The 15,534-nt window shown below is 38.8% G+C and overlaps 2 protein-coding genes across 2 annotated transcripts in view; one reads left to right on the top strand and one right to left on the bottom strand.

Annotated features, from left to right (window-relative positions):
• The window catches only part of SGSM3 (small G protein signaling modulator 3), a 421,214-nt gene that overhangs the window by 254,335 nt on the left and 151,345 nt on the right, over window positions 1-15,534 (bottom strand). The window lies entirely within an intron of this gene.
• Window positions 14,279-15,534, top strand: part of MRTFA (myocardin related transcription factor A) — a 98,065-nt gene continuing 96,809 nt past the window's right edge. Inside the window, exon 1 of the mRNA XM_060189018.1 lies at window positions 14,279-14,588. Within this exon, the coding sequence (XP_060045001.1) occupies window positions 14,543-14,588 (46 nt within the window). The 5' untranslated portion in view covers window positions 14,279-14,542. The remainder of the gene's footprint in view (window positions 14,589-15,534) is intronic.

The following is a 15,534-nucleotide window of genomic DNA, read 5'->3' as shown; positions in this document are numbered from 1 at the left end:
CACCTCCCTTTGGAGAATGGAACATTCCCTAGCATTGTTGATCCACATTGAGGGCAAGGTCCTATAGGGACCCACAAAGGGGCCCATTATGTTGTTCCTGATGGTGATGACCATATGACCACGGGAGAAGGATCTATTAGAGGTCTAGGCCCATCATGTCTGTGTGGGAATCCTAGGACTCCCTGTCTAGGGCCTCAGCATACTTTAATGATGACTCTTTAGTCACTACCAGGCCACCCCATCACCTGGGGCACTTTTTAAATCTTGTTTTACATCTCCAGGATTTGACATAGTTGGCCACTCCCTTTGATAAACTTTATCCTTCACTAACATCTGTTAACATTCTTCTTTCTGACTTTTTGTTACTGTTATTGCAGAGCCCTCACCACTCCAGGCCATCTTTTCCAGGTAGATACATAGGCAGGCAGAAAAACACAGAAAGAGGAAGAAAAGATACAACAGCTCTGAAGTTTTACTCTACTGCTGTGGGGGCTGGGTCCAAATCTGGGTTTTGTGCGTGATAAAGCAGGTGCACTCTCCACATGAACTATCTGCTAACCCATTTCCTAACCTTTTTTTTAAAAAAAATTTTATATTTATTTATTTTCTCTTTTGTTGTCTTTGTTGTTTTTCATTGTTGTTGTAGTTATTATTGTTGTTGCTATTGATGTTGTCGTTGTTGGATAGGACAGAGAGAAATGGAGAGAGGAGGGGAAGATGGGGAGAGAAAGACAGACACCTACAGACCTGCTTCACCGCATATGAAGTGACTCCCCTGCAGGTGGGGAGCTGGGGGCTTAAACCGGGATCCTTACGTGATCCTTGTGTTTTGTGTCACGTGCGCTTAACCTGATGAGCTACTGCCCGACTCCCCTTTCCTCACCTTTTAAGCACTACTTTTCTATCCACTCCCTCCTCCGCTCAGATTCTAAATGGTTTTTTCAATGTGTTTTAGTTGTCACTGATTTTTTTTAAAAAAAGATTTACTTATTGGTAAGAGAATAGAGAACCAACGATCACTTCTGCCTATCGCTTTTTTCCTCCCAGCCACCAACTTGTAGATTCTGCATTGTTCTTGACTACTCAATTCACTTTCTTTCTGGGTATTTTTTTAATCTTTATTTATTGAATAGAGATAGCCAGAAATCAAGAGGGGGACAGAGAGGGAGAGAGACCGAGAGACACCTATAGCACTGCTTCAACACTCGCAAAGATTTCTCCCTGCAGGTGGGGACCAGAGGCTCAAACCAGGGTCCTTGTGCATTGTAATATGTGCACTCAACCAGGTGTGCCATCACCTGGCCTCTCTGGCTTTTTTTATAACTGGCACTTAGTTCAGATTCTTAATGATGCCTTATTTGGCCTGTTGCATTGATGGTCTTTTAACTCTTACAGGTAATAAATACTGTCCCTATGACTACCAGTATATTCTTTCTAAACCATAAATGTGCTTACTGTTCTGCTTAAAATCCCATAGCAGTTCCCTAGTTCCTTCAGGATAAAGTCTCAAACCATGTTCTTTGCCTTTCATAGCTAGCTAGTTTCTCCCCCACTCCCTTGTCTCTTACCACTCATGCTAAATGATTTGGGGTTTTCCAAGAGATACGGTTTCACATTTCTGTTTCACTTCATGTCCTGATTCCACCTTTCTTGGAATCATTCTTTTCCACCTCTCATGAGTAAAGTTTCTGTTTAGTCAAAAATTCATGGAAGATATTGCTTCTTCCTTATTCCTTTTCATTCTAAATATGATATGTCTTGGTGTCTTTACGTCTGGGTTAATTCTGTTTGGGACCCTCTGAGCTTCTTGAACATTTATGTCTTTTATGTTGTTTAGGGACATTCTCAGCCATTATGTCATATAGAATGCTTTCCTCTCCTCCCTCTTTTTTTTCCTCTGTTAAGTCAATAATGTGAATATTATTTCTTTTGAAATCATCCCATATGTCTCTGTTGTTGTTTTCAACATAGAGTATTTCTTAATCTCTTTTTGACATTCTTTCTTAGTTTTCTCTAATTCCTCCTCAATTTTGCTAATTCTGTTTTCTGCCTCACTTATTCTGTTGTCTGTCCCCTCTGTGGTTTTCTGTAGCTCAGCTATTTCGCTACCCTGTTCTGATAACTGTATTAGCTTGTTCAGCTAGTTGTGCTCTTAGCTCAGCTATTTCAGCTTTCAGCTCTCTAATTACCTAGAGACAGTTAATGTTTTCTCTCGGAGTCTCATTTGCTATTTCCCCTTTTCTGCTGATATTACTTTCAAACTCTTTCCTCACTCTTGACTAATGCCTTAATTAGTGTTTGGATCTTGTCCTCATTCTTATGTGCTTCTTACCTTTTGGGGGGGGGGGCGTTTAGCTGGGCTTTTGTCCTGGTTCATGTCTCCAGTGTTTCTTCTTGGTTTAACCATTGTATATGGTGCCTTATGAGGTCCCTCTCTTCAGTACTATTCAATCCACTAATCACACTTGCCTGAATGAATTGGCTTGTGTCTAAGTAAGGTACTTAAAGAGTTCACAGTTATGGAAATTAACAGTTGGTTCAATGTTGTCTCAATCCTTGATACCGACTTTCAGCCCCAGGAATCTCTCCTTGGCCGCCCCCTCTGTGTCCACAAGCCACACATGTTTGCACTCATCCATGTCAGTTCCCAAAGTATTCTGAGTCTTATATTGTTGCGTTCTAAGGTGATCTTCGTTATTCTTAGTTGACTCTGTATTTTATTTTTTAATTATTATTTTTTATTGAGGGGTTTAATGCTTTACAGTGCAGTCATTCACATATGCATACATTTTCATTATGCAGTAGGCCCCCCAAACTTTCTACCTGTCTCCCCTCACCACTCCTTTGCTTTAGTGCAATATCCATTTTTGTTTTTAATTTCTTTTTTTTTGTAAACATGCTAAGGTTAAGAAAGATGTCTTTCATTTCTCTCATTGTTGCTTTCAGTATGCAGGTCTTTTACCTTCTTGGTTCAATTTATTTCTAGTTATTTTATTCTTTGAAGCCTCAGGCATGGAAATGTTTTTGCATAATCACTGTTAATCTCTTCTACCATCCTAGTTATTTTATTTATTTCTTTTTGATGTGATTGTAGATGATATCTTCTTTTTAAAAATTTTTATTTATAAAAAGGAAACACTGACAACCATAGGATAAGAGGGATATAACTCCACACAATCCCTACCACTAGAACTCCGTATCCCATCTTCTCCCCTGATAGCTTTCCTATTCTTTATCCCTCTGGGAGTATGGACCCAGGGTCATTAGATGGAATGTCTGGCTTCTGTAATTGCTTCCTCACTGAGCATGGGTGTTGGCAGGTCGATCCATACTCCCACCCTGTCTCTTTCCTGGTGGGATGGGGTTCTGGGGAAGCGGGGCTCCAGGACACATTGGTGGAGTTGTCTGTCCAGGGAAGTCTGCCAGTTGGCATCATGTTAGCATCTGGAACCTGGTGGCTGAAAAGACTTAATATATAGAGCCAAACAAATTGTTGACTAATCATGAACCTAAAGGCTGGAATAGTTCAGATGAAGAGTTGAGGGGGGTCTTCCTTTTATAGATAGTAGTCCTATGTTAGTTATATTCCAAAGATCCCATGACTATACTAGTTACTTTTTTTTTTCTTTATTTAAAGATATATTTAGGTGGCCAGCCAGTGGCACACCTGGGTAAGTGTACAAACTACTATGTCGAAGGGCCTGAGTAAGGGCCCAGATTTGAGCACTGGCTCCCTACCTGCAGGGAAACAGCAGGTTTGCAGGTGTCTTATCTTTACTTTCCCCCTCTCTAGTTCTCCCTCTCCCTGTCCTCAATTTTTTTCATTGACTATGAATGCAGACTGACAGACTCGGAGGTTATACGGGCTCCATTGCTAAATATGATTATATATGGGCCCTAAGTCAGATTGATGAGGTAAACAGTTAGTGGATTTATATACTTTCCTCATGTTTTGGAGCTACTCTGCCCCAATCTAGCTTTCTAGCCCTTTTGTCAGCTCTGACACTGTCTTCCAGACAATATTTTCGGTCTACCTGAGTGTTAGCTCAGGCATAAATAACTAGTCATGGGCTTCTTGGAACATACCTAAAATAAACTTCCTACCTAGCTTCTTCCTATCTAAAGACCCCTATTTTCATCTGTTCTATTCCTACTTTTGAGTTCCTGTTTATTAAATTTGTCTTGCTTTATACATTACCACCTTTCAGCCACTAAACTGCAAACACTTTTATGATATCATCCTAACTTCCCTGGGCAGATGGACCTTACTAGTGTGTCCTAAAGTCTCACCTTCCCAGAGCCCTACCCCACTAGGGAAAAATAGAAACAGGCTGTGGGTATGGACTGACCTGCCAACATCCACGTCCAGCACAGAAGCAAATATACCTTCTGCACCCCAAAAAGAATTTTGGTCCATACTCCCAGAGGGATAAAGAGTAGGGAAGCTTCCAGTAGAGGGGATGGGACATAGGATTCTGTTGTTGGGAATTGTATGGAATTATAGTCCTGTTATCTTACAATCTTGTTAATCAGTATTGAATCACTAATAAAAAATTAAAAAGGAAAAAAAAAGTCTGTCTGGAGTAGTGGATTTGTGGTATAGGTACCGAGTCCCAGTGATAACCCAGGAGCCAGAAATCAAGAGGGAAATGGGAGATAGAGAGGAAGAGATAGGGGCAGGGGTAAATAGCATAATGACTGTGTAAAGAGACACTCATTCCTGAGGCTCCAAAGTCAAAGGTTCAGTTCTCCTATAGCACCATAAGCTCGAGCTGAGCAGTACTGTGGTAAAGAGATGGGAAGGGAGGGAGACACCTGCAGTCCTGCTTCACCACTTGTGAAGCTTTCTCCCTTCAGGTGGGGACCATTAACTCATACTCAGGTCCTTGTAACATGTGTGCTCAATCAGGTGTGCCACTACCCAGCTTGTCTCTCTTCCTTTCTACACCCCTTCCCTCTCAATTTCTGTCTCTATCCAATAATAAATAAATAAGAAAAAATAAAATGATATAAAATAAAAAAGAAAGAAAGAACTTCAGTGAGATAGCAAGGGCCCTTACAGGATAGTAGGCAGTCAAAGTCTCTTGTTATCTCTTTATTTCCTAAACAGGAGGTTGGATCCCTAATGAGAGAGGAGAGGTGCCTTTTATTGGTGTGATTGGAAAAGCTGTTAGTTTTATGGTGCATTTTAAGATGCTTTTCCTCTGTCATCTTTTGGATTGAGCACTTAAGCCTGCAAGATGAAAATTGATGTATGATGTCTAACCCACATCATCTTTGGCTCAGTGTGCAAGGACCGGGGTTTGAGCCCCCAGTTCCCCTACCTGCAAGGGAAAGCTTCCTGTAGCAGCGCTACAGATGTCTTTCTCTCTCCCTCTGACTCTTTATTCCTTTTCAATTTCTGGCTTTGCCAAAGAAATAAATTGTAAAAAAAATTTAAAAAGTAGTTCTGGCACCCACTGAATAAATATATCATAATGGAAATTTTAAGTTTGACTTTGCTTCTTTCTTTTTCTTATATGTTCTACCCTTTGTTTATACTAATATATTGAACGTATTTCAGAACTGACTTGAGAATAAATAGGCCTGTTTCAGGAACTAATATATATGAACGTATTTCAGAACTGACTTGAGAATAAATAGGCCTGTTTCAGGAACTTCTAGAATGGGAGCTGAAATGCCACTTGCTTTTTCTTATAGCAAATACGTTACATTTCATTTGTCTTGTAGGTTTTTATGGTTATGCCTGGGAATTTTGATACTATTCCTAAACTTTTTCTCTTGAAAAAAATAGCAGGTACAATTTGTGTATTTTTGTTGTCTGCTGTGCTGGGTAGGAGGGACAGAGTTACATAAAACAGTAATAGGAGAGAATGGAAACAGAAAGGATATACACATCCCCATTTCATAGACTTTTCTCTTTTGTGTAAAATTTAGGAAGTACTCATTTGTTTTCTACATGTGTAACCTGCAAAAGAAAGATGTAATTTTTTTTGTCTATGTGTTTGATTTTTTTTTTCATGCTTTAATATTGCACAGGAGGTACTAATTACCTGCTGAGAGAAGTACAAAATTTTGAGTGGGCAGTTTCTGGTCCAAATTATATTTTCTTAGAGAAAGAAAAGAAATTTGTTTTATGTTTTCTCTTATCAGGAAAATCCTGCTTATTAGGATTTTCTTTATGAGATTGCCTAGCTAGTATGAAAGTACCCAAATATTAAGCATGCCAACTTATTGATTCTGTTTCTAATGTGACTTAAAGAACTTCATAACCTACTTCATGTTGGGCTTATTGATAATCAGTTTCAAAATGTTATGCAAGTCTCTTGGAGAACAAATACCAGACATTCAGAATCTAAGTGCTTCAGAAAAAGTTCTATTTATAAAAACAGATGATGGAGGGCATAGGCAGTGGCACACTTAGTAGGGCAAACATGCTGCAAGGTACAAGGGCCCAGGTTCAAGCTCATGGTTTCTACCTGCAGTGGAAAAGCTTCACAAGTAGTGAATCACTGCTGTACCTCTATCTCGTCCTTCCTACTCAGTTTCTCTCTGTGTTTATTCAATAAACAACAACAGATGGTTGGTCAGTTTTTCTGACCTTGCTGTAACACAGAGTGAAGCCCCTTTCCATAGAACTCACAGTGCTTCCTGATTACTTCACTTCCTGCTCATTTTTTTTCCTATATTGCTTTGGAGATAGAGAGGGATGATCTACAACATAGTTGTTCTCACAAAATAAAAACATTCCAGTGGGGTTTTTTGAGTTGGTGTTTTGATTTTATTTATGCTATTAACTGTCTCACGATTCATCTTAGAATTTGGAGCACTACAATTTAAGTTGAGCCCCTTTGTGTGCATTAAGTGATCATACTGCGCGCCCTTCCTCCCAGAAGTTACTACCATTCTGAATTTTGGGATATTAGTTCTCTTGTTTTGCTCCATAGTTTTTAGCCAGTGTTTCATCATTTTTGATAATTCAGTTCATTTCATTGCTCACTATAACATTATTTTTTTTATATTTATTTTCCCCTTTTGGTTGCCCTTGTTTTTCATTGTTGTTGTAGTTGTTGTTATTGATGTTGTCGTTGTTAGATAGGACAGAGAGAAATGAAGAGAGATGGGGAAGACAGAGGGGAGAGAAAGATAGACACCTGCAGACCTTCATCACCGCCTGTGAAGCAACTCCCCTGCAGGTGGGGAGTCGGGGGCTTGAACTGGGATACTTATGCCGGTCCTTGCGCTTTGTGCCAAGTGCGCTTAACCCACTGTACTACCGCCCGACTCCCCTAACATTATTTTTTTAAGGTTCTTTCATTAGTATTTTAGTAGTAGGCTGGGAGCCAGCCACTTGTCAGGGATTTGTGAGAGAGTTTCTTTGCTTGTTTTTCACTCTTGACTACTCAGAATAAGGGTTTGGATCAAGTCAAGACCAAGTTTCTTTGGGCTTTGTTATTTTATGATTCTTGAGAATATAAGTTTAGAGGGGCCTGGTGGGTATGTACCCAGTTAAGCACACATAGTACTAAGTGCAAGAACCCATGCAAGGATCTGGACATGCAGAGATCCAGATTTGAGCCCCCAGTTCCCCACCTGCAGGGTTGGAAGACTTCACAGGTGATGAAGGAGGTCTGCAGGTGTGTTTCTTTCTCTCTCCATCTCTAGCTCTCCCTCCTCTCTCAGTTTCTCTCTGTCCTACCCAATAAAATAGAAAAATTGGCTGCCAGGAGCGGTGGATTTGTAGTGCTGGCACTGAGCCCCAGCAATAACCCTGAAAACAAATACACACACACACACACACACACACGTACGTACGTATGTTTGGAGTTGCAAATAAAAAAAAAACCCTATAAACTGGTGTTTTTTAAGGTTTATTAATGATGGGGTGGGGGTAAGGGTAGAGAGTGTGCCAGAGAGAGCATCACTCTATGACATGTTATGCCAGGAATAAAACTCGAGACCTGGTACTTACAAGTCCATCGCTCTAGCTACTGTAAATCAACCCCCCACCACCATTTACATTATACTTCTCAATTAGAAGCTATTCCAGTCTCCTGTAACTAGAACTAATTACTGTTCCTTTCACATTTGTTTAGTTTATTGTTTGTAATCTTACTGATTGCTTCATATTTCCAATTTTATTTCTTAAATTGCTTAGCAGTTCCCCACCCTATTTCATAATATAGCTCTTGGGGATGGAAGAAGGGTTATTTTAATCGGTTCTTTGTTCCTCCATTGGTGATGATACTGTGCATAAATGCAGTGTTTCAGACATAAATATTAGGAATGAGTCACTGTATTTATTTATGGCTGTCCTAACCCTTAATGTTTGTTATACTTGAAATTTAGTTGAAAACAGTCTTAATCTATGCTTAGGCCAAGTAATAGCATACCTATCGTACTAAGGTAATCTTCCCAGGTTGCAGGTCACAGGAATGGAACCTGCCCAGAACCTGTAATAACTTGCCTTGGTGTGCTGGGTTATGTTATCTTTGGTTGCTTCTCACTTTACCCAATACCAGGTGTCTCAGGGAGACACGTAACTGGTTGGAGCTTGTAAAAGTTCAGTATGATTAGATTTTAGCTAAACCTTAATACAGTCATGCATGCACTAGTGAGAACCCAAAGCAGAAATATGTATAGGAATAGAATTATACTTCAGTGTTCAGAAATTCCACAGAGATCTTAAAAAGGCATGTTATTTTATAACTATATTAAATACCATCATATAAATTAGTATTTGTTAGATTAATAGTTTTCGTAAAGGATGTTCTATTTTGCATGTGAGCTGAGTTCTATTTCTGTAATCTCATTCTCTAAAATTTGAGTATTTTTGTTGTCATTAGCACTTAATATTCCTTTTTAAAAATACTTTATTTACTTCTTATTGGATAGAGACAGAGAGAAATTGAGAGGTGAGGGAGACATAGAAAGTGAGAGAGACAGAGAGAAACCTGCAGACCTGCTCCACCAGTTGTGAAGCTTTTCCCCTGCAAGTGGGGACCAGGGGCTTGAACCTAGGCCCTTGTGCACTGTAATATGTACACTTAACCGGGTGTGCCACTGCCTGGCCCCAGCACTTAATATTCCTAAAGTTAGTATTATGGACAGTCTTATATATATTTATCATATACTTCAGTATTATAATTTTAGTTTTCATGTACTTTTAAAAACACCTTCAGTATATGTTCTAATAAAAATTGTAACAGATTACCTTTTGTTCTACATAGGTTGGAATTATTTTACTATTGTGAACTTTTTCTTTTCTTTTTTTTTTTTTTTTTTTTGCCTCCAGGGTTATCTCTGGGGTTCAGTGCCTGCACTATGAATCCACTGCTCCCGGAGGCCATCTTCCCCCCCCCCCTTGTCGTTGCTGCTATTGTTGTTGTTGGACAGAACAGAGAAAAATTGAGAGAGGAAAGGAAGACAGAGAGAGGGAGAGAAAGATAGACACCTGCACACCCGCTTCACCGCTTGCAAAGTGACCTTCCTGTAAGTGGGGAGCCAGGGGCTTGAACTGGGATCCTTGTGCAAGTCCTTTCGCTTCACAGTATGTGCACTTAACCCAGTGTGCCATTCTCTGGCCCCCGTGAACTTTTCCCATGCTGTTAGAATTTTCTGTGGTAAATAGGACTTCTTACTCCATTTGGCATACATTTATAAATATTTTGACCTGTGAGACGCTGCTAGTTTTATTAATGCAGGAGTGTGGTAATGAACAGTAATGCAGATGGGCGCAGGTCCTAGGGCAACACAAATGAGAGAGTATATTGCATATTCATGGAGGTTATGAAGTAGGTAGGGAGAGTACCAGTTTCAGGGGAGGTTTTCTAGAGAACAGACATTTAAATTGAAGAATGAAAAAGGGTCACTTGGTAATAAGGTTAGTTTTTAATTGAGACAAGGTTGTAGAGAAGGAACACAGTCAAGAAGTTATTACTGAAGTATATATTATCACCCATGAAATGTTCTTTTTTTTTTTTTTTGATTTTCCCTTTTGTTGCCCTTGTTGTTTAACATTGTTGTGGTTATTGATGTCATCGTTGTTGGCTAGGACAGAGAGAAATGGAGAGAGGAGGGGAAGACAGAGAGGGGGAGAGAAAGATAGACACCTGCAGACCTGCTTCACCGCCTGTGAAGCGACTCCCCTGCAGGTGGGGAACCGGGGGCTCTAACCGGGATCCTTACGCCGGTCCTTGCGTTTTGCGCCATGTGCGCTTAACCCGCTGTGCTACCGCCCGACTCCCCCATGAAATGTTCTTATGAAGAATTTAAATCTGAATTAGATTCAACTTCTGTATCTCACTCTGAATTTACTGGAAATATAGAAGATGGTGCAGCATGTTAAATGACACACACATAGACAGTGAGAAAAACCCAATTGTGGGGAAACAGTCTGGTTTCTTCAACAAGTAAGTTATAAGAAAGAGGAAGGGGAATCTATAGATTAAAAGTAACTTTAGAGACATGATGAAAAGCAGTATCTTTATTGAACTCTGATCTGAGTAAATTAACTATTAAAATTTCTTATGAGGCAGTTGAGAAAATTTGAGCATTGACTGGGTAGTTGATGATATTGTGGGACTTGTAAAAATTAGGTGTGGTAATGTAGTATGCTAATAAATTCCTATATTTTACATATGCAGAATAAAGATGCAATTAGATATTACCTAGGCTTTTTTATCTTTATGTATTTATTGGATAGTGACAGTCAGAAATCGAGTGGGGAGGGGGAGATAGAGACAGAGAGACACCTGCAGCACTGCTTCACCACCTGCAAAGCTTTCCCTCTGCAGGTGGGGACTGGGGGCTTGAACCCAGGTCCTTGAGGATTGTAACATGTGCGTTCAATCAGGTGCGCCACCACCCGGCTCCTTTCCCTAGGCTTTTATCTGAACAATCCAGTGTCGATCAGGATTGGGATGAGGAAGGGGAGAAAGGATAGGGCAGGTAATACAGATGAGACTTTGTGTTAATACGCATAAAGCTGAGTGATCGGGCACATAAGCAGCTTATTATGCCACTCATCCTTCTTTGGTATGAACTTTTCTCTAATGTTTCTAAAAAGCTATCTCTATACTCCAGGTAAATAATATTTAAGATCTCAAAGTGCTGGTTGTAAGTTTGAAACAATGATGACTTTGAGGAATGTATGAAAGGTTATAAATTACACCTAGATGTTTGGAACTAAAGGGAGTGGAGTCTGTTTTGGGACTTGAGTACAGTTGCAGTTACCAGCTATTTATCTTGAAGGGTTGGTACAGTATATTATTACCAATATTTGCTTTTGAATGTATTGAGTTTAACATAGCCAGGCAGAGATGTGTAGTTGGTAACTTACAAGTAAAGTCAGAGTTAGGTAGTAATGGTAACCTTTAGAAAGGAGAGATTGCACAAGGAGAATGTATAAAAAGAGGAAAGGGATGCCCCCCTAGAGGGGTAAAGAAAGAGGAGTCACTTAGTAAAATTTTGAAAGGAAAGGTCAGAAAAATAGAATTTTTAGTGTAATCAAGGAAATAGTTTTAAGGATAGAAATTGTAACAGCTCTGGTAGGAAGGTCATGTAAGCCAAGAAGCTGTCTATATTGTAAATGCCTTTGAGGAGTCTCTTGGGAAGGAGGGAAAGTTTTGTAAATAGATGAAATTAATATCCTTTAGTATCATATTCTTTAGAGTGAATTAATAATAGACTATAGATTATATTAAACCTGTGCTGATTAGGTAGAGTTATAGTTGAAAGCAAAAGGGCCTTTTTGTTATTATAAATTAAGATTATTATCCTTCATTCTCTTAGTGCCATTAACTTGGAAATTGTAGTCATTTGTGCAGATGTCAAAGTTTTTGTTAAAGTTCATCTTTCCATGAAATGTTACTAATTTACATAAAAATAGTGGAACTGAAGCTGCCATAGGAGTTCAAGCTTTTAGAATTGTGAAACTTCTGTGAAAGCCAGTATTCACAGTGAATCTGTTGCTTTGCTGAAACTCTTCAGGGTGAATACAAAAATCTTAGCAATAAGCAGGCTGTATTGCTTAGTCTTCCCCCCCCCCTTTTGAGATTAATTGTTAGTGAAAATTCAGTTTCAGAAATTACTTTTCTTAGGGACCAGGGTATATAGCTCACCTGGTAGAGCACACAATTTAGCATGTTAAGGACCCAGGTTCCAGCCCTGCCACAGGTGGTAGAGGAGTACCTTGATGTTCCTCCTGTTTCTTTCTTCCACCCTTTTTTTCATCATCTGGGGGGGGGGGTTAAAAAATTAAAGTTCACCTGCTACAGTATCTTTCTGTAAGCATGAAACCCCAGCCCTAATGGCCAGAAAAAAGTTCTCTCTCTCAGCCTCATGCATGTGTAATTTCACTGCTCTCTCTGCCAGCATTCTTTTTTAATTCTTTCTTTCTTTTCCTTCATTGTTCTTATTTCAGATAAAAGAACATAGGGATGTAGAGAGGGAGAACACCACAGCACCAGAGGTTATTACTGTTCTCATACTCCATGTAGTGCAGGGGTTGGAACCAAGACTTTCATCTAGCAAGGGATGCCCTCTACTGGGTGAACTGTTACTCAGTGTCCAAAGACAGTTGAAATGTGATGTGTTATTATTACTACCATCATATGACTATTAGTAGCTCTGTGAACCTGTCATGTGTACTTACAGTATTCTGAGCACTCTTCCAGAGCAATGGGAAGTTTCAATAGGAAGAGAAGAGCTCTGCCTTTCCTGCCATTTACTCAGTATGAATTCTAAAATTTTAATTTATTTTCCTGTAATTACAGAGCTGTGAGAACTTCTTTCACTTGAGAAACCCTCACAGCAAATTGAACAACCCACATCAGGACACAGGAGTGACTCAACATTCTAGGGATGCTTTTTCTTTTGTTTCTGACCTCTGACCATACTCTGATGTAGTCTGAGAGATAAAATTTACCCTTTTTTATTAGACAGTTCAAGAACTTGGTTACCAGAAAGGACCAATGAGAATGCTTCTGTCTAACCAGAGCAGCATTTAGCCCACATTGACTATCACTCTGTTGCCTGTAGAGTTATTTCTGCAGTTCTGCATAGACTTTGTTTTTTTGGGGGGGGAAATGTTCTTGGAGTAAGGAAGAAAGGAAGCTTTTTTTCCTCTCACAGGGTCTCTCCCATCCCAAATCTTTATTATTTTCTCTTTTCTTATAATTTCCTTCAGTCATTCTAAGTCTGTTTTTTTTTTTTTCCTTTAAGGTCTCTTAATTTTTCATTTAGCACTTGTTTCACTGTGTAAGCATTTAGGCATTTGCTGGGTTGAGTTTGTAGCAGTCAGCTTTCAAGATACAGGCTTCTACTTAACCAGATTGAGGAATTCTAGCTAAACATACCAAACATGGAGTTCTAGTTTCCAGCTGCTGAAAATATTCTGATAGTCTCATAATGAAGATCAGTAAAAACTACTGGGAATGAATGAACTTTTAATTTTGAATAAATAAAATTGCTACAATTGAAAGAACCTCCACTTATGTTCTTGCAACAGGAGGTAAAATGCTTATCATGTTCTTATTCAGAAGAACTTGCTGTGAGCTAGTAGGAGAAGAGAATGGGTTTCTTTTCAGGAAAGGAAAAAATCGCTTATGTTGGAACTGTTATATGTTTTATATATTAAGATCATACAGTATTTTGGAGAAGTCAGATAATACTAGTAAGTTGTCTATTCACAGATCACATGCTTCACATAGGCACAAGTAAGGGGCTCTGATCTGAAACAGATTACATCTCCGGAATGCATTCAGATGACTTTTTGAAACAGGTATTTTAATTGGAGTGGGGGTGGAAAAATAGTTCAGCTAGTTAAATATTCAGCTTCGTTAGCCTGTTATCTATAAATATCATGGATGAAATTGCTATTGTAACTCTTTCAGAAAACTGTGTGTGTGTGTGTGTGTGTGTGTGTGTGTGTGTGTGTGTGTGTGTGTGTGTGTGTGTCTACTGTGTCTAATCCCCATCCCTGCCTCCTTTTAGTGAGTTAGTAACAGGACTGTTGTCTTTCTCAAGATGAAGCTCTTTGGATTATGTTTAATCTGATGCTCTAAACTGTGTTGGTAGCAAATTTGTCATACAAGGTTTTAAACAAAATCTCCTCTTTTCAAAAGGAGAAGAAAAAGCAGTTGATCTCTTTTTCTAAAAAAAAAAATATTTCCGTATGTCTCTCTACCACCACCCCCCAGCTGAAATGCAAGGGGAGGAGCTTACTCACTGTTCCAACCACACATCGTATGTCTTAACTTGAACACTTTTTGGTTTCCTGTCGGTAGTAATTCAAGTCTATGCCATCTTGTCTTGCCTAAAAGGCGGATAAATTGGTAACTGCACTGACAAGGGGAGTAAGTTCTCACAGTCTGATTTGAGCAGAAGGCATCTCTGAAGACAACAGTTTTCTTCTGTGACTTTGAGGGTTGTTTTTTTTTTCTCTTCATATTTCTGGAGACTGAAGACATCTTTCTTCTGTTACTCTGAGTTTTCTTTTTTTCCCATATTTCTGGATTGTTGCTTCTGAAAAGAATCTGTCATGACTCTACTGGAACCCGAGATGTTAATGATGGCTGTACAGTCAGGTAATTCCCATATTTTCTTTGAATACTATTGCTTTTAGACTTCTTAAAAAAATCAGACATGTGTGTACTAGAACTTGATGGAGATGAGATAGATGGCTAGATGGGAGAAAAGCCTCTGTTAGTAAATCATAATACAATTTTGTGTTTTTATTGTAAAAATAATTTTAATTGCATATTCTAGTTACTCAGTAGCTTTGAATTAGATGTTTACTGACCTTAAAACTATTTTTGAGGAAATCTATGTAAAAAAAAACCTTATATGCCTTCTTTAATCAAGTCTTTTGCTTCTGTCATCTGTGGGCACTGGTTTTGGAGGAGTACTTAGATTCTTTTTGTTGTTTTATATGTTACTGTCTTTAGCTACTGATCTATACTCTGTTGTTAATGTCTTTTTGTAAAATTAGTTTTTTTAATTTTTAAAGCCATTCTTTCTTTTCCATGGTATAGCTTACTTTATTATATTTTGGTTCTATGAAAATGCTCTTAATAACACATATGACTAGAAAGGTAAACTTTGGAGATGGGGAAGTTTGAACAAAGAGACAGTAAAAATAAAACAAAAATTTGAAAACTCTGGAAAGTTTTCCCAATACAGGGAGTCTTTTAAAAATGCTTAAAAATTCCAGTTTGTTTTTAATGACTTCTTTTACTTTAGTGTTTTTAAAACTTGTACATATGATATCTAAAAATAGGGAATGTTCTTTTGCTATTTTTAGACTTCTGCTAAAATGTAGACTGTAGTGTTTTCCTGTTCCAGAGTATATCTTGAAAAAATACAAGTGGCATTTGGAGACCTTTTCTCATCTACTGGCCTTCAGTCAGAGTAGAATGAGACTTCTTGGTTCTGGCAGATACTGTCTCTAACAGAATTGGCCTCACTGTTCTCCTTGGGGAGTGCTTAGATACTGTGTTGAAAGGTATAGATAACCATCTGAGGTAGGATCAG

Source organism: Erinaceus europaeus, chromosome 4, assembly GCF_950295315.1.
Source record: "Erinaceus europaeus chromosome 4, mEriEur2.1, whole genome shotgun sequence".
Classification (NCBI taxonomy): Eukaryota; Metazoa; Chordata; class Mammalia; order Eulipotyphla; family Erinaceidae; genus Erinaceus; species Erinaceus europaeus.
This window is presented reverse-complemented; position numbering and strand designations above follow the sequence as displayed.